The 19,653-nt window shown below is 41.6% G+C and overlaps 1 protein-coding gene across 1 annotated transcript; it reads right to left on the bottom strand.

Annotated features, from left to right (window-relative positions):
- Nucleotides 1-231: 231 nt before the first annotated feature.
- Nucleotides 232-18,402, bottom strand: CUNH6orf163 (chromosome unknown C6orf163 homolog). Its single transcript, XM_045844141.1, has 5 exons — nt 18,255-18,402; nt 15,256-15,350; nt 13,750-13,857; nt 8,124-8,326; nt 232-707 (listed from the first exon to the last, which is right to left on the bottom strand). Exons 1-5 carry the CDS (start codon nt 18,400-18,402, stop codon nt 272-274), a joined length of 990 nt encoding a protein of 329 aa, XP_045700097.1. The 3' UTR covers nt 232-271.
- Between the last annotated feature and the right edge of the window lie 1,251 nt (nt 18,403-19,653).

Raw genomic sequence — 19,653 nt, 5'->3', positions numbered from 1 at the left:
CATGAATAAAGCCAGATACAGAAGTTTGTTTAGATTTCTTCCAAGAAAGCTTTTTCCTTTCTAGTCAGTTTTAATCACTCGCACTCTTATCTCTCCTCAGGGCTGGAACTCTCTGGAGTCTGGAATGTGCTTTTGAATATTTTCATTTTCCATCAAAATGCTCACAGCCCCATAGTACCCTGCACACAACCAGATCAAAAAGTGTTTTTTGAGTGAATTTATTTAGCCTTTGGAACAATGTCTTTTGTAGTGAAATTTCAGTTGAACACCTCTAATTAAGAGTTGTTTCATTCTCCTGAATAATAAGATTGGAAGGTGTTTTCTTTCTTTTTGGCAGAATAAAATCTGCATGCCCTGGTGAAAGGTTAGGAAATGTAAAATTGATGTATTTTTGAAATGCCTCTCTCGTTTCTTGTAGTTCTTCCTCAAGGAAATCTTTCCAGTTTGTCATAGCTCCCAGCTGTTTTGCAACAGACAGCAGCTCCTCCTGAGTGTTGACCAGTTTATCCACCACATTTCCCAGTGTGATCTGATGTGTTTTCTCTGCTTCTTGAAGCACTTCGTGCACTTCTTCCTGCTTCTGCCTCTGAGCCATGGAGTAGTAGATGTTCATTTCACGTTCTTTTTCCTTTACCAGTTTGCTCACACTCTTCCTCTGGTCGTTCATAACTGTCATACCACTACTCACAAGTTCCTCCAGGGCCTTGCTACAAAAGATAAAAGGGGCTTATAAGTTTGATGGAGTAGCCACTAAAAACAAAAAGATTTTGTCTTTCACCATGGATGTGTGAGAATTCATTGCATTTTTTAGGTGGGACCCCAGGCTGAGACAGGTTGGTAGAGATGAGCTTTTGTGTTCTAACCACTGTTACCAATCAAACAACATTTTTCAGAGCACAGAGGTCGCCCATCAACTTCCCTGCTGTGGGCTAAGGACAGGCCACCAGTCTAGGGTCTGACAGTAACTTTAGGAACTTGAGTCCACCTTACCCAGAAAAATATGAACACTGTGTACTTAAAAATGAAGAAACAGGGGTCAGAGTTCCAAACCCCTAAAGAGAGTGTTTCTGTATATCAATCTAGCTACTTACCTTTAGCCAGAAAGGAAAAACTCACAGGTTGATAGGAACTATCAATAAATTCATTCAATAATAACATGACTTTTGTGAAAATGGAGCCCCCCCCACCCCCCACCCCCACCACCAAAGGGTCTCAGGGATTCTCAGGGGTCCTGGGATCACACTTTGAGAACCACTGCTGAATGAGTTCACAGACCTGTGGTTACAATATATGTGATTATGTGTAACTTATAGCTGCCTATTGGATTGCCACGTGCCAGGCAGGTGAAGGAGCATTCCAAGCATATATTAACTCCATGATTCCTCAAAATAGGTCCATAGGTGGGCCCATTATTATGCCTACTTCACTGGTAAGGAGACAGGCTCACAGAGATGGAGTGACTTGCCCACATCATTTAATTAGTGAAAGCGGAGAATGAGCGTGCAGCCCAGGCTGTCCAAGTCCAGTAGCTCTTAGCCCTTGTGACACACCTTTGATGGGTATCTCTGGTTAGCCTAGTTTGGCAGAACCTCTAAAGGTTTGAGAACTTTAAAACACCTACAAATGGATTCAAATATTTATGCTTATTAATAAAAATCTTCCAGCCCTGGCTGGCGTAGTTCAGTGGATTGAGCGCGGGCTGCAAACCAAAGTGTTGCAGGTTCAATTCCCAGTCAGGGTACATGCCTGGGTTGCAGGCCATGGTCCCCAGCAGCCACACATTGATGTTTTTCTCTCTCTCTCTCTTTCTCCCTTCCCTCTCTAAAAATAAATAAATAAAATCTTTAAAAAAAAATCTTCCCCCCCGCCTTCTTGTCTAATATAGTCTTTCCAATACCTACCACCTTGCCTTTCTTCTAAATTCTATCCTCCAAGATGCAATTTTGTCATTGTCACTGGTCCTTTCAACTTGACTTTTGAACCTGACAGATCAGGCAGTCTTGAGGTAAACATGGTTTGTCCTTAGCCTGTCTAGGTGCTGTGCTGTTTCTCTCCTTCCTTTTCCCACCAACTAGGCTGTATCCCTTATTAATAACAAGGATTAATGTTTATTATTTACTGCATCCCAGGGACTATGCTAAGCATTTTAAATGCATTACATCCCATTTAATTTCAACACTAACCCACTGAAGCTGGTATGATTTTTATTTATTACCTCTTATTATTCCCATGTAATAACAGGCAAGGAAATTAAGGCTTAGAGAGATCTGGTTATTGTTCAGTGGCACACAGCTGAGAAAGTGGGACAGTTTCTGCCCCTCACCATTACCTGCTTCATTCATGTAAGAGATCATTAAATATTTTTTATCAGGGGTAATGCAATAAAAATATTGTTTTAGAATCATTACTCTGGCAATATTGGGTAAATTGAATCTTAGTGGGGTAAAGTAGAGGACCAATTTGTACTATTTTGTAATATCCTGGGTGTGCAAAGATTAGGGTCTGAACTCAAGATGAAAGAGAAAGAAATAGGAAGAGAAAAAGGGATAAACCCAAGAAATATTACAAAGTCACACGTGCCAGCGTTTATGACTGCTAGGAGATAGTGGAGGCAGGAAGCAGGGGAATCCAAACCAAGTTCCCAGTCCTCAGCCTGGGTCATAGGAAGATGGAGGCACCATTCGTGGAAGAGATGCCAAGGAAGAAACAGCGGTCCCTCCAACACATTTCTTGTGTGGGGTTTATTACAGCGTAACTACGGTCCTTGCCCCAGGGTGTCAGGAGACATATTTAAAAACTCGAAAGAGCTACGCTGAGCTTCTGGGACAAAGCTAATTTCATTTTAAACAAGATGTAAAAGGTCATGAAAATCCTTTGGAAAGTTTTCAGGCAGTTAATAGTTTATCTGCTCAGATTTCTAACTTGGATATCTTAGAAAATCAGTTGCTGAGTATTAAGAATTCATGTATAAAGGCTTAATACAGTGTTTTGATAAACGAGTTTCCTATATTTGCAAGAGGGTCATTTGTTGACAGATATTGACTTGATTAAATAATTAATAAAAAGCAGAGTATGTAGTAAAAAAGAAGAAGAAGTGACATCATGAATAGAGTTGGAAGTGTCACCTACACTTATCCTTAGGATTCAGTCCGATGTTTTACGAAACCTTCCTTATGGGGTGAGATTGTGAAGGTGGTAACCAGGGCCCCTGGGGCTTAGAAATAAGGAGCTGAAAGGAAGCTTCCTTGAGCCAGCCTCAAATACCCAAGAGATAGCTAATTATTGTTCTCCAGAAGCACAGCTCTGGAACAAGCAGACTGGACTTCCTGGCTTTCTCCTGGTCCATACAGAGGAGGTGTTCATCTACGGGACTGACCAGAAGGCTCCTCCAGAGGTGATTTCAACAAAAACTACTCAAGTAAAGCACATCCTAGATGACTCCAGCTCCTACCCTCCATGCTATAACCACCTTTAAACACCTTACTATCACACTCTGTTCTTGCTAAGAGAATCTGTTTGTTTGTTTGTTTGTTTGTTTGTTTGTTTGTTTGTTTATGAAATGTCTTTTTTGGCTTTTTCCAGCCTTCCTTAGAGCCTAAATTTTTGACCCTTGGAATCCACTCCTTCAGTTTCAGGTCAGGATGTCTCTGACCTTTATTCTAATGACGTCTTTGAAGTTGTGGAGTTGAAGCCAGGCGGGAGGTGGGCACAGGGTGCGGTGCATGTGGTGGCGGATGCTGGAGCGCCCATTTGTCTTTGTATCTCCCCTGCCTGGCCTGGTGCCCACTGTGTATCAAACAGGCAGCCAAAAAATGCATGAATGAATAAACAGGCAATATAGATGTAGCTACCCCCAACACTTTTTTTGTGTGCCAAATAACACCAAATTTTAAAACAGGCAAATTGAAGCATTACTAAGCCTAAAATAATTCATGCTTAAAAGGATTCTCAACATAAGCAAAATATTCACCATAAAAAATAGTGAATTCTTGTGGTATATCTAAAATATATTTTGATTAATACAAAATTACCCACATTTTATCCCCAAAAGTTGGCCCAGAAATCACACATGAGGGGAGACTAAAACACCTGGTTTAGTAGTAGTACTTTTTGGTTTTTCCTTTGCTTCATACAAAAGCTTGGACAATATCTCTCTTTTCAAATACCCAAAGAATCACTGTGTATAGAGGAGAGACGTGCATATTTTGGATCCACTTTATGAAGCACATGACAGGTACAGGCTTCAGCATCTGAACCAACCACCTCCACCGGTCATAAAATTCCTGTCAAGGAAATACTTCCAAGGCTCACCGACCCTTTGTAGGCATCCAGGGAAGGGATGGCAGGTTCAACTTGATGACCTATGATGCCCCTTCCAAAGTGAAGTGAATGTCTATGCTTCTTTGTATAAGTGGTGAGGTCCACCTGCCACCTCTCACTTTATGAGGCTATAGTCTTGGAATTGTGAAACACACACCATATTTAAGAGCAGTGCTGGAAGTAAACTGAAGTATTTTCAAAATAATTGTAGTGCATGCATGTATATCTATAGAATTCAGTCTGACATTTTATAAGATGTGTTTTCAGAGATAAAAATACATTATTAAACAAAAATATAATCTAATATATAATAATCCAACCTCTCTAGGCTCTTGGGGAAAACAGATACAGCATGGAAAACCCATACTGGACATTGACTTGTCCTTTGCTCCTGTTAGGGCCTCTCTTAGCTCTTTCTCACTATATTTGGAAGGCTCTTAAAAAGGTGTAAGATGTGTTGCTCACAGGTTTAAAGAAAAATATTAATGGCTATTCTTTCCCTTCTACCACATAAGTGAACTTTTTGTTTTCCCTATGCATGTTGCTAATACTATACTTTTCAACCTTCTTTCTGTGTCCATCAGTTAAAATCTTGGAACCTAAGACAATAAGAACTGACATGTCATTTCCCTATAGGATATTTCTAAATTATGAAGGGATTTGTTTTCAAAATTCATTTGTACATTAAGAGTTTAGAGCAACAGTGAACATAGCAGACTGTTCGCCTGAGGAGCCCACAATAAGCTACTAATTTATTTTCACTTGAATCACAGGACTGTTTGGCACTCTCCTCATCAGCTATAACCATTGTGTTCATAAGGAAAATATATTTGGGTTTTCTGCCTGAAACACTGGGGACGGAGTGCCCCTGGTCTGGCAGGAGGACCAGTGACGCCCCTAAGCTGGGGCTGCAGGCATCACACAGGTTAAGGAATTCATGGGGGGTGGGGGCATCTCCAGAGGCCAACCTTCGGCAGCACATTCCTCTCTCGGGGTGTAAATATTCTCAAGCTTGCCTTGGCTCTGCCTCATTTTACTACCCACCTTCTCCCTCCGTGTTTGTGCGTGCTGTTCTCGCTCTTTGCAGTCTTTCACAAACGGGACCTCTTCCTTTCCTTCTCTCTAAGGCCCAACCCAAGACTAACTCCCTCAGGAAACCTGCCTCAGCACACGGCCCACACTCTCAGTTTGCCTGATCTTTCCAGGACTCTGAGCTCTTCCAGCTCCTATGTGTTCTTTGTACCAGTCCATCTAGCCCTGCTCATATGGCACAGCCATGCTTAAGCTACTTCACATAACACTGCGAAAACACCCTTATTTCTTTGTCCCAGAGCTCAGATCCACATCCACAGAAGGCACTTCTGTGGTGAGGTGAACCAGGTAGCATAACAGAAGGTCTAAGGCGTTGGCATCACACAGACCAAGGTTCACACTGGGCCCCGCCACCTCCACTCCTCATGACCCTTGGCAATTTCCTTAGTCTCACTCTAAGACTCAGGGTTTTCACCTGGGATATGGGGGATGACAGAATCCTCCAGGAAGGGATATGAGGATTCAACAAGAGACGTACAAAGGGCCCTGCAGATGTCAGGTGTTCAATAAAGGTAGCTGTCATTGGAATTACAGCGGCCGCCACAAAAATCCCTGAGCTGTCACTCTATTCACACCTTTGCCTTAGGCTAGGAAACACTTAGAACCAAGCAAATATGTTTCTGGTTTTTGTTTTTGTTTTTAAATTCTGAAATTACTAATCTGTTTAAAGTCCAGTCCACCTCAATACACAAAAACATCTTCCGTGCATTTAACAAATTTGTCCTAATATGTCAGAATTCTGAGTCCTTAAGTCTTAAGTGGAAGTTTATAGCCAAATAAATGGTCTATAGGCGCAATTCTAAACAGTGGTCCTTCTGTATATATTAGTTTCTACAAATGCTCAGAAGAATGCTGGAATCTAGCAGTGTCTAGAAATAAGATCTGGTGTGCAGCAGAATGGGTTCAGCTGACTGGAACACATTTGAACGTTTGTTGGATAAATATTTAAAGAATGCCTACCATGTGCCAGGCTCTTTTCCAGGCATTTGGAACACATCAATGAACAAAATGGACATTCTAGATGGATATACTTAAATAACAGGCATGGAAGTTCCCTAATCTTAAGTCAACTGATTGAGTAAAAGGGGGCCATTGAAAATCTTTCCTTTGAACCTCACAGAGAAAGTGGAGGGGGAGGGGTGAAAGCAGTGCAGTGAAGGAAGGAGCAGAAGCTGCAGGTGTGTGAGGAGTGGGCCCAGAGGTTCCTCCAGACGGGGCAGAGCTCCTGCACACAGAGGGCGGGAGGAGCTGGGAGAGGAGGGTGCCACTTTCCACTGTAGCGGGCCACACTCATCTGGTAATTGCCACCTTCTCTAAATTGCTCTATAAATCCTCTCTCACCTTCCTCTTCTATCTCAATAAGGATGTATCTCCTATGCAAGAAGGGAGGTACCACTGAAACAGCCATACCTGCAGCCCTCATTCTTTTTTACCTGCAAAATAAGAATCCTACAGGATTTTACCTTTGGCCCTGTTCTAAACAGACATAACGAGGAAGATTTTTACCTCTTAATTACATACAAACAGATTTGTTTGTTAACTCCAGAAGCAAAGCAGAAGAGGTAAGTCCTAGACTAGGAGGTCAAATACAGAGGTTTTAGTCTTATTTTGCTGCTACAATGAAGGGATCTTAGGCAGGTCACTTAACATGTGGAAACTGTAGTTTCCTCTTGGTCCCGATAATCAACAGGGCTCCTTACTACTGCCTTGTCAAAATTAGCTAATTCCACTAAATGTTCATTACATAAATAAAAATAGTTACTTTTTTTGTAATCCTCACCCAAAGATATATGTTGTGATTTTAGAGAGAGAGAGGATGGGAGAGAGAAAGAGAAAGAAACACTGGTTGCTTCCAGTACATACCTGGACCAGAGACTGAACCCACAACCTAGGCATGTGCCCTGACTGGGAATCTAACCCACGACATTTTGGTGCACAGGACGATGCTCCAACCAACAGAACCACTCCAGCCAGGGCTACTTTGGTGTTCTTAAAATTTTTACATATTGTATATGATCTGATTTATATAGAAATTGTTTGTGATTATGCACATAAATAAGGTTGCAAATACATCAAAACAGCATGGAAAGATGTAGACGCCGTTATTTAAAATGGCTGACTCTGGGAAACAGGGAAGGGTAGGGAGGCGGTGGTGGGGACTTAGCAACTTTTGCTCCCTATATTCTCATAATGTCCATTTCATTTACAGCATGTATTACTTGTGCAATTAAAAAACAAAACAAAAAGTAACACGTCCACAATAGTGTACGTTATAGGCTAAAAAATATGAAGATTGACTTTTATGTGTTTGTGGAAAAACATATTTCTTAATTCCTCTCCTCAGCCTCTTAACACTGGACATACAGAATGAAAACATTGAGGACAGTAGTTATCTCTGGAGAGGGAAGAGAGGAAGAAAGGGACTGAAGAAGAAGACATGGAGCTTCGGAAGCATCACCAGTTTTCAATCCCTTTAAAAGGGTGGCAGGTCCTTGCGTATGCATATTATTATTGTTTTAGACCACACACATACATGCACACACACACTCTACAACACATTGTGTACTGTTCTCTGTGTTTGATATATCCCATAATGTGAAAACACAAAAACTGGGAAATATCCACCTATGTGCTGACTTAGTCTTACCCCTTTCTCCAAGGTGATTTTGACAGAGTGAAACACTAATTTGCAAATGTGTTCTCTGGAATACCTTTTCTGGGCCTGGATCAGTTCCTGGGCCCTCTGTCTCTCTTCCGCCCTGACTTTCTCCACAGCCTGGACTTTCTCCCTGTGGCACTCCGTCATGATTCTCTGGATTCTGTGGACCATGCGTTGTTCTGCAGCCAAGTTCTCCCTCTTTAGTTCTTCTTCCATGTTTTGCTGCATCTCTGTCTTGGTTTTATCTGCCATTTCCTTAAGCAACAATAAAACTAGGTTTAAATGTTACAGCTTTGATGTTTAAGAACCTGATGAAATGTGCACCTGCAAACACATGTAGTTTAAAAAATAGCAGGCATAATATGGAAAACTTCCATTTCTATGATGCTAAGTAAAACCAGAAACATGCAAACTAGGTTGCATAAATATTTATATAGACAATTTTGAGAGTGAATATGCAGAAAGGGAAAACAGTTAAATTACGGTTATTTTTTCTTGATTGTGCAAATATTCTATAATGTCATTTTATCTATATATAGTTAGAAATATATACTGAGATTCTACTTTAGGAGGAAAGTCATGGGGAATGGTAGAAACAATAACTGTGTCTCCTGAGTGTCTCATGCAGTTAACAATTGAACATTTCTGTGGTCACAGGAACCTGCCTGCCAGTGCCCACTGTCCTTAGTGTTGAGTGGCCCTTTCTCATTCACTGGGGGGACAGGAACAAGTTTTCACTGCTCTGGGGTAGCAGAACCTGTGGATGCCATTAGCCAAGTTAAGGGAGGAGGCACAGGTGAAACAGGACTCCAGGAGGCCAGATCCTCAAAAAATAAAAATAAAAATAAATAAAAAAACCCCTGCCAGCACTGTGGAAATGCCTGCTCACTCCTGGGGGTGGCAGGCACTCTGCTAGGCCCAGCTGCCACAAACTGTGCAAGCAGTTTAGTAGAAATACACGCAAAAAAGAAGGAGCAATGAATTCTGTCTAGGAGTTTCAAATCTTTCATTGGAAGGTAAATTTTAATCTTTATTGTAGGTATAGTGAGAGAACATACAGAAATTAAATCATTTCATAGTTAGTCAGCAGAAGAACTAGGAAGAGAAACCAGGATTCTTGACACCAGCCTCTCATTTTATTGCTGGCTGTGATGCTAGTGTTTTCCACAGGTTTCCTCTAATTATTTTCATTCCAGAAATCCTGTAGGCTTATGAGATAGTACAGTGAGCTCTCTATCTCTTTAAGTTTCAAGAAAAACTGAAATCACTTTAGTTTTTTAGAAAAAAAAAGTTCCAACAATTAAATATTTGTTAGACTTCTGCTTTTTCAAGAGAAACAAAGTTTTCAACTTCTCACTTCAGCTACTCCAGTGGCAAAAAAGATTTTTTTTTAATGAAAAAGACAACAGAAATCAACTTCAAGAATGGATCTATCCAGAGTGATCTCAGTTCATGTATTGAGAAATCTTTTTTTGGATAACATCGTCTACTTAGAAATGATTTGTCTCTTAAATAACTAGAACTTTTTGATAATAAAACATTTTGAATGAAGCTATTTCTAAATGCCTGGCTGGTGTGGCTCAGTGGGTTGAGTGCTGGTCTATGAATCCAAAGGTTGCTGATTTGATTCCCAGTCAGGGCATATGCCTGGGTTGCAGGCCAGGTCCCCAGTAGGGGGCGCATGAGAGGCAACCACACATTAATGTTTCCCTCCCTCTTTCTCCCTCCCTTCCTCTCTGTCTAAAAATAAATAAATAAAATCTTTTTTTAAAAAGAAATGTTTCAAATGTCTTCAACATTTATCTTACTTCATAAAAAAGAGTATAGTGCACACATTAACGTTTCTTGATGATCCGGGACAGTAGAAAAAGATGAATGATTGCACTGGGCTAAATACTTTATACTGCAACTCCGTAATCATTCAAGTTCACAGGACTATTTGTCTCTGTTATAAATGACCCCAGACTGCTTTGCTTTTTTATATTTGATATCTGATTTTGGCAATGAGTTCTCATTCTTTACATGCCATTGGGCTAAATACTCTCTAACTGTTGTCAGTGAGCTCCTTTTTGTCATTTCCAGTTTCCAGCCTTTAATCTATTTTGGATGTGTAAAAGCAAATGAACCACGCCTGTTGAGTTCAGGTTGTCAAGAAAGTGTGATACCATTTTGTCAAGTAATATGTGACACCACTTGAGGGGAGGTTGGAGAGTTTCTGCTAAGGCTAATAAGCATGAGTGTCTATCTTATACTCAGAGGTCTTTATTTAAATTCTTAGGGAATATTTTTAATTATTTAAAATTATTTAAAATTTTATTTTAATGTCAATTTCATAATTGACATTATGGAGTGGTTAGATAAATAGATGAGGTATCATCATAATACATTTTTATTTGAATCATAGAATTTAAAAATGTCATCCCAGCCCTGACTAGTATGGCTCAGTGGGTTGGGCATTGTCTTGCAAACCAAAAGGTCACCAGCTCGATTCCCAGTCAGGGCACATTCCTGGCCTGGGTTCCGGGCTAGGTCCCCGGTTAGGGGCATGTGAGAGGCAAAGAATAGATGTTTCTTTCTCACATTGCTGTGTCTCTCCTCTCTTTTCTCCCTCCCTTCCCCTCTCTCTAAAAATAAGTAAGTGAAATCTTTTAAACAAAAATAAAAATGACATCCCAGCCCTTTATTTTGGCTGGATTCTGAATTAGGATTCAGAGTTTTAAACCTAGTCCCTCTTTTATATAACAATTTAGTAAAACCAAAATCAGTTTACTGCCTCACTTAGCATGGGGAGTACATATTTAAAGTTACAAAAATAATTCAAGGGCCTACTGTTTGGCTGTGTCCTTATTCAATGGAAAGTCCTCTGATTAAACTGCTTGTACTGAAATGCATTTTGAGTGTATTTAAAGAAGAGGTTATAATTTTGAGACATAATAAGAAATGGACTCACAAAATACATCATACTTACTATATAGATGTTCTACAGGCACTTAGAACACATATCTCCATCAGGGGGAGTTCCTCTTAGGTATCGCATGTAGGATTCTCTGGACCTGTCTGAACACTTGATTCTTCTTACCTTGTGGCTGCAGTGATTCATGGCATTTTCTCCCTTGCACTGAATGCCAGAAAGCTCAAGTCCCAATCTGTGTTCATTGCACAGGACCTCATGGATTACATGTGTTTTTAAGTTTTAAAATCATCCTTGATTTCATTATAATTCCTACTCTAATTTTTCTTTAAAAACTTTTAAAAAATTATTTACTTTTAGAGAGAGAGGAAAGGAGGGAGAAAGAGGGGGAAAAAAAACATCAATGTATGAGAGAAACATTGATTGGTTGCCTCTTGCACCGGGGGCCTGGCCCACAACCCACTCATGTGCCCTGACTGGGAATCTAACCTTGACCTTTCGGTTCACACGCTGGTGGTTAATCCACTGAGGCACACCAGCCAGGGCTAATTTTCCTTATTTTCTTTTGGCTCTTATTTTCTCACTTACTTTTTAATATTACTATATTTGAGTGAAAGAATATAAATACTTTTTCAAAATACTATCTCCATTAGAGATGATCTAGAAATTTATTTAACATCAAGTGTTTGAGACCTATCCCAAATCCTTTACATCATATTAGAGCAGTACTTGGTAAGGTAAGAATTTAATGCTATTTAGTTCTAAAGAACTTGGTTTTCTGCTCTATTTATTGGTAGTGTCAAAATTTAATATGTGAGAATCACAGAGGCTGCTGGTTCAAAACACTGCTGGTGACTTTGTATGTCAGGTGGGGCCCCGGAACTTTCATGTTAAGCTCCCAGATGAGTAGAAACTAAGGTAGGGAGTTCACAGACCCCCTCAGAAGCAGTACTGATGTCTATAACAGTTAAGATAACCCTACACATCCCTCTGAGACAAATCACTCTTTCATTGTATAAGAAATGTCCTTGAGGCAGCAGTACAAAGATAAATTCTCAAATCCTAGACCAATATTTTAGAAAGGTAAACCTCTCTCTAACTTTTCCCTTTTACATTTTCTTAGGACCTCTATTTCAATATTAAGGGCAACAACTCTACCGAAAGTCTATATGGGGTGCAGATTACCTAAAGGGAGACTAGAGGCACGCTCTTCGAAACAGGCACCACATTTATCTTCCTGTCTGCACAGCCTAATGCCAGGGAGTGATACTCACAATGTATATACTCTTGCTGCAGCATTGGGCAGGGTCCTAGAGCCGCCACCAGTTTAAACTGCTGCCCCTTTAAATTGCTGGACTGGGGGAGGTCCAGGGGCCTAGTAGAAAACAACCAGGGTGGCCAAGGTATCAGGGGGCTTGAAGGGTGGTTATCAACTGACCACCCAGAGAAGTATTTCAGGACTTGAAGACCCTGTATGACCACACTAGCACAGGCCAACTAACAAGAAGGCATTCCTAGACATGCTATTTAAACGCTTTTCACACTTTGAACTAAAATAGGAGATGGGCAGTGGACCATCGCAGCCACCTCCTCAGAGACCTTGGCCACTGGAGCCCAGCAGGGAGGATCTCAGCACCATCTAGGAGCCGTGGTGCGAACTCCCTCTCTTCCGCGCCAGCACAGCCCATTTAATTGCACCTAGTAGAGACCTGATACATGGTCGGTGCTCACTGCCAAAATGAGGAATAAGTGGGCCCAGCGTCCCAAACTGTTTATTACTTATGTTCTATCGAATGAGGCTAAGCTTGGAACCAGACCTCTGCCCCTCCCCCCCCCAGCCTCCGCCCACGCATCGACACATCGACACTGTGTCCTGTCGTGTCCCTCCTGTGGCCAACATGTGAAAAGAGTTCTGAATCCTTCTCCTTTGAGCAAATTTTGTAGTGGACGCACTAACCTAAAGGATCAGTCCCTGGGCCTCTGTCTGGAACATTTGCTAATTGTCTGCAGTCCTGTGCTTAAACCAATAGACAGGGCACCCCCTTGTTATATGACCTCCGGTCCCGAAGGAAATTCTCCGGAAACAGCTCAAGGCACCCTCTTGGCACTGCAGGAAGTGCACACTGGGTCAAAGGGTGCAATCAGAGAGGCCAGGAGAAGAGGGCAGCCTCCTTCCTCCGTTTAATCCCCATTTGAGCACTAGTGAAGGCACTGTGCTGGCCGCTGGGACTAGATGGCAAGGAGACACGTCCTCATGTAGGCTACAGTCACGTGGGGATCCGACACTGGACAAATGGTCACACAGTCTAATTACAGTAGTGACGGATGGTGGCTGCTGTGAAGGCGGAAGGGGTGCCTAGGACACTGTGTGGATGGCAGGGCGGAGCCTGTCAGGTAAGGCTCCCTGGGAGCAGGGATGTTTGAGCTAAATCTGATGGCGTGCAGGAGGGACGTTCTGGCAAAGACACGGAGATCAGAAGGCGCATGGTGCATCAGGACCCACAGAAAGGCAGTGAGAGGAGCGAAGGAGAACAAGTGGCAAGAGATGTGGTGGGTCAGGCAGGCAGGGGTGGCTCCTTCAGACCCGGGGGGCTCTCCTGGGCCCGCGGAGTGTTCAGCATCTCCTCTGTGACCGTCTCCGGCCTCACGGCCAGCCTCCAGGAACACCCATCTAGACATCACACATTGTTTTCACTTATTCCCTTGCCAGAGCTTTTCATTCACTTAAGTACTTTTTAAAAGACAGCAAACAAGCCACTATAAAAACCTGTAAACTTTTTTGATGTTGCTCTTCCAGAATCTGAATTTTAATTTTATGCATGTCATTCATTTCTTCAAGTGCTTTCTCCACTGCTTGTTTTTGACGTTCATCAGCCTTTGAAAGAAAGAGTCCATTTATGTATTAATATATCAGGTTTTTATATTTACTGAAAAAGAGCAAACACCGTGGGACCTCTGGCTCCCTGCTCTGTTCGCACTGCAAACTTCCCGTGGCGAACCGGCTGTCTCGGCCAGATGCCCCAGCAAGGCCCGACCCGCAGCTAACTCCGCTGTTTCAGCAATGCCTTAAGAGACCTGTACTGGAGGCTGCTGGGATTCTCTTTTAATCTGTCACTCCATTTCTTGCTTAATTTGACTATGAGAGTAATCAGTGTGCTCATTACAGAAAATCTGAAAACTACAGAGAGGTGAAAAGATGCGCAAAGCCTGAAGTGACTGAGAAGGGAGCCTGAGCACCACCCCAGCGCCCTGTGTCAGGTCTTCAGAAACAATGGATGATTTTATTTGGAGAGAGTGCCCAGAACATCCTATTACCCATATTCAAATTGTAGATTACCCACAAAAGCATTCCCTTGCATTAGGGTGTGTATAATTTATGATTCATAATAAATTTAAATATATTATTTTTGATAAAGATAGATGACTACTAAGACTTTTATACATATTACCCTTTGTACAGGAGCATTTTGGACTTCCACATTTTCATACCAAGCTTTTACTGGCAATAATACTGGGCACTTCCAACACTTTCCACCATGATAACTATTTTATTAAGAAACCAGGAAATCACATTGTAAGCACTGTGGCTTGTCCTGCTCTCAAAGAGCATTAATTTTCTTTAGGAAGTCATGTGTATGGTTTTATCTACGACTGAAAGAAGAAGGGGCTGGATGATCGAGATTTTGCTTCAGTTAAGGGCCTGGGATCTGTGAGCCCCCCACTCAAAGGGCCCCTACAGCCCTCAGCAGTCACGTGGACAAGGTATCAAGGACTTTAGAGAGAAGGAGAACAAGGAAAAAGCTCAAAAGGAGATTAACCATACTAAAGCATCTGCAAAAAACAGGCTCGTGTTACACACTGCACAGATGGACGGTCTACACGTTAGCTATTAAGCAATAATAAACAACTATCAACAGGGATGTCTTTTTTTTTTTTAAGTTTTAATCCAATGAGAAGAAAGGGAGCAAGAGTCATCCACACATAGAGGCAATTTAGAAGGAATGAAGCTCCTGATGATGCCTGTTTCTTACTAAGCACCAACTGTGTGTGCCAGGCAATTATTTCATTTAACTCTCTCTACTACCCTATAGACTGGGCATCATTGTTCCTCTTTTGCTTTTGAAGAAGCCAAAACTAATGAGTTGAAGAGCTTGCCCAAGGTCCCAAAAGTAGCCAGGTTTCAACATCAGCTCTGCCTGACTAACTGTTTCACACAAGTCTAAAATGTGAAAAGACTGTAAGGGTGCATTTAAATTGATTTGCAACTTTTTACCTGAGCCCACACATTAGCTTCTGCTTTTGCAATACGTTCTTTGAGTAGAGCCTCTTGAAATTCTTCTTCTTTATTCAAAATATCTGCCCCGATATCTATTTGAAGAGAAATAATTACAAGTTTCCACATGTTTCTTGGCTTCCCTTTTTACAATGACCCAGTTATTTATTAGAGTCATCTAAGAGATGGATACTTTTAAGAGATATCAATCTTTTCTTTAAAGGCACCGATGAAAGGGCTAAGTTGTTCCCTAACTGACCAGGAGGGCACACACAGCACTGTTAGGCTGGGATCGTCAGGGATGTGCAGCTGGGCCACAGGGTGGGCCGCTGTGGAGGAGAGTGGCAGAAAGGAGCACATTTTGTGTTCCCAAAGTAGAATAGTTTGTGACTGTTCACGACGATTCAGCTCCCCTGGCCCTGCCCTTATCTGGATGTTGGTGTTACCTCGACCCTGAAAGCGGTAGCAGAATGCCTTAACATGGTGCACGCCTTTCCTTAGTGTGTAGGTTTTCTTGGGCTTAGCTGCTTCAGTCATGGAGTTAGGGGGCAGTAGTTTAACACTTCTCCATCAATTACTTAATCGAATTTACAAATAATACCCTCCCATCATAACACCTTCCCTACACAAACAAGGAAATAAAAGCCTAGAGAGCTTAGAGGACCACACAGTGTCAGCTAGCTAGGGACAGGGTTGAAGCTGGAGCAGAGCCCTGAGCTCACTGAGCTGGGCACAGGGTTTTCTCCATCTTCTCCTACGGGAGTGTGGCCTCAGACCTGACCTACGACCTGGAGGGGGATGATGAGCCCTGTGAGTATTGAAATCACACGCTGAGATCTTTCTTTCTACTCCTATTATTGGGTTTATTCTTTATTCCATTCATTTCTCACATCTAAGATTTGCTGCATTATTAACTTTTCATGTGATTAGGTCTCGACAATCAACTCCCTAAAGTTACAAAGCACACCTTTTACTGCAGTGTATCTCTCACCGTGCCAAGCCTGGCAGCGAGCATAGATAAGACACCAGGAAGACACATGTTTGTCTGCCCAGCATCCCCTGCCTCCTTCTGATTGTTTTTATTGTTCTTTAAGTACAGTTGTCTACATTTTCACCCTACCACAGCCCCCCCCCCCCCCACCCATCCCATTTTTCTCAAGAACTTCCCTCTCCCACTTCAGGATAGCCACATGGTAAATTTCATAAAACTATCTACCAAGGCTGGGGGTGGGGAGTGAACGTAAGGCCTGTCCCTGAGTTAATTGTGTTGTTCCAATACCAATTTCCTCGTTTGGACAATGGACTACTGTTCTTCTGTAAGATATCAGTAAGAGAATCTGGACAAGGGTACACAGAAACTCTCTGTTCTACTTTTAAAACTTGTGAGTCTTAAACTATTTCCAAATAAAAAGCTATTAAAATATGTAAAAATACAAAAAATAAAAATGACACATGCTGCAGCTCGATTCTGAAGGTTCTAATTTAGTGGGTCCAACTTGGATTCGCATTAAATCCAGTGAGTCTGTGTTTGGATATTTGTAGTAAAAACAAAATTTTTAGAAGTGCTGCAGCCCACTGTTAGGCCTGAGGACTGCTGCTCTACGCGATACTCATCAGCACTTATACTGACATTTCAACACGCCTCCGGACTGACTGACACAGAACAGAGAATATTGACTTTTGTGACTTCAAGTAGTCCATGACAAATACGGGCCATAGAAAGGATTAATTTCTAACTAGTTAGATTTAATTTATCCACTTGATGCTTTGATTCAGATATCCTGGAAGGTATAAGGAATCAATCAATAAAAGCTTATCTAAGAATAGATACTCACTGCCCTGGGTATAAAATGTCAAGTCGTTTTAGAGGTTATAGTTAAAAGTCATACTATACAGTTATTATAGTTAAAATTAAGTTTTGGTGTTGGTATTTTTTAGAGGATGATTTCAATTTGATCTCCCTCTACATTTAAGTTCTTTTAAAACACCCTCCATTCTCTAGCATTTGTGTTTTCGAAGATCAGGAGTGAAATTAAATCACCACTTGTTTACCAAGTTAGCGGAAGAGAAGATCGGAGGGGTGTTCTGAGAGTCCCTAGGAAAACAGTTAAGGCTCAAACTCAAACCGAAGCTCTGATGGGCATAAGAAGAAAGGAAACCTGTTAGTTACAACTTGATTTGCTTCCTATAAGCATATATGCAGTAAATATTCTCATGTTATTTGTATCTCCTTTTTGTCTCTAGCTCCTAATATAGGTTATGGTTTCTTTCACCCATTTATTAAAGTGATGGGGATATTTCCACTCCTTTGAGTATGGAAGGCTCCCAAGTGTGGGCAAGGGCAGAACGAACCCCCACTTGCTATTATGTGCCAGGCTTTTCAAGAGGCACAAATACAGGGTGGGGCAAAGGTGGTTTTACAGTTATTTGTACAATAATTAATAAATACAAAAATAATTGTTTCATGTACTCACAACTGTAAGCCTACTTTTTCCCACCCCGTATTTCTTAAAAAAATGTTTTAAAGGATTTTATTTATTTTTAGAGAGAGAGGAAGGGAGGAATAGAAGGAAATAAACATCAATGTGTGGTTGCCTCTCATGTACCCCCTACTGGGGACCTGACCCCCAACCCAGGCATGTGCCCTGAATGGGAATCGAACCAGCAACTTTTGAATTCACAGACTGGTGCTCAGTCCACTGACCCACACTAGCGAGGGCCCACCCTCTATTTCTTTAAAGCCTCTTAATACGCCTGCAATATTTATTAATGTCCCTATGTTAATAAGCTACAAATAGGTTTACAGACTGAGGCCAAGTATCCTGTCCAAGGCACAAAATGGTAAGTGAAGAAGCTGGATTTCAACCCATGTTCTCATGACAGACACCCCTGTAGGACCAGCAACTTTGATCAGGAAAGCTGATAAAAGTCTGTAACAGGAAGAAAGACATACAATGCTATGAAACATTACAACCAAGGAAAATAGCAAAGTCACTTACCCAGTATATCTTTGTGAGTGTAAAAGCGTGTCTTAAATGGCTTGTATTCATGGATCCGTTTGAAGGTTTCCCCTAAAGGGGCTCGTGGAATAACTTTATTACAAACAGCACAGCAAACAAAGTTTGTGTAACTTGAATTTCTGATCATAATTAAATTTAAGATGTCTTTTACTATGTACAGTTAAAATACTCCTAAGAGCATAAAAAGTAGTTTTGAGAAAAGCTAGATGTTTAAGAAAGTGGAAGAGAAGTCAAGGTTTTAGAACAATACTAGAGGCTGGTAAGAATTGAGTGATTCACCATCATTAAGTAGTAGTTATGTGGCTAATGTTAAAGAATGTTACTGAGAGCCTCGGCCATGTAAGGTATAGGCCCTGGGTTTGGGAAGATTTAAGCAGCTGCTCCCTCCTAGACACTAGCATTAAATTGTCAACTTACTTAGCAACTGTTGCTAGGTAAGACAAGCTTTGCTCATAAAAGCAGCTAGAAATGACAAAAGTGTAGCATAGCACAGCCTTTCAATATTAGTTTCTTATTGCTGCTGTAACAAATTACCACATACTTAGTGGTTTAAAACAACAGATATTTATTCTCTTGCAGTCCTGGAAGTCAGAAGTCCCAAATAAGTCTTATAGGACTAAATTATGGAGTCAGCAGGCTGTAGGGCAGAATGTTTCCTTGCCTTTTGCACCTTCTGCAGACCACACATATTCCTTGGTTCACGACCTCTCATTCTATAGCCTTTTCATCCCCTGCTTGCACGGTGACAGTGCTGTGGCAAACTCCGGCCAGCAGAGTCTGCGTGTTGTGGCTGAAGATGAGAACAAACGCATACAGACTACAGCAGTCCTGTGCAGAAAAAGGGATGGTATGGTACTCTCTTAGGATGAGAGTCCCATGGCCGCTTCTCTCAAGGGAAGAGCACCCCAACCCTTGCCTGGACAGGCTTTTATTGTTTTTCTTGGGTCTTACATCAAAGAAGGATTTATTATCTATCACATAAAATGTTGTCTACACTTTAGGTACAATCAAGGCAATGAAAATAACAAATGCAGAAGGGAAAGGTAGTGAGCTGATTACGCTTTACCCTTGGGAAAATTCACACAGGCTTTGGAAATTACCTTGAGATAGGCAATAAACAACTACTGTTTCAGACCAGGGTGACAGAGTTTTAGCAAGAGCAAGCCAAAACAGTCTGGATGCATTTTCTAGGCCTGGTTCCCACGGGAGAACCTGGTTTGAGGGTCTGGCTCCTGCCCACCACTTCACTCCTGTCGGTTTTCCATACAGAGCTGAGTCACATTTGCCAGATTAAAACAAACCGGTTCCCTACAAGTGCTTCTTCCTCTAACCTTCTGCCTCCCTTTTGAGGACTTCTGTGATTATATTAGGCCTACCC

The sequence above is a fragment of the Phyllostomus hastatus genome, unplaced genomic scaffold (assembly GCF_019186645.2).
Source record: "Phyllostomus hastatus isolate PE091 unplaced genomic scaffold, TTU_PhHast_1.1 phas_contig_40, whole genome shotgun sequence".
NCBI classification, from domain to species: domain Eukaryota; kingdom Metazoa; phylum Chordata; class Mammalia; order Chiroptera; family Phyllostomidae; genus Phyllostomus; species Phyllostomus hastatus.
Note: the sequence above shows the minus strand (reverse complement) of the source record. Positions and strands in the feature narration are given on the sequence as shown.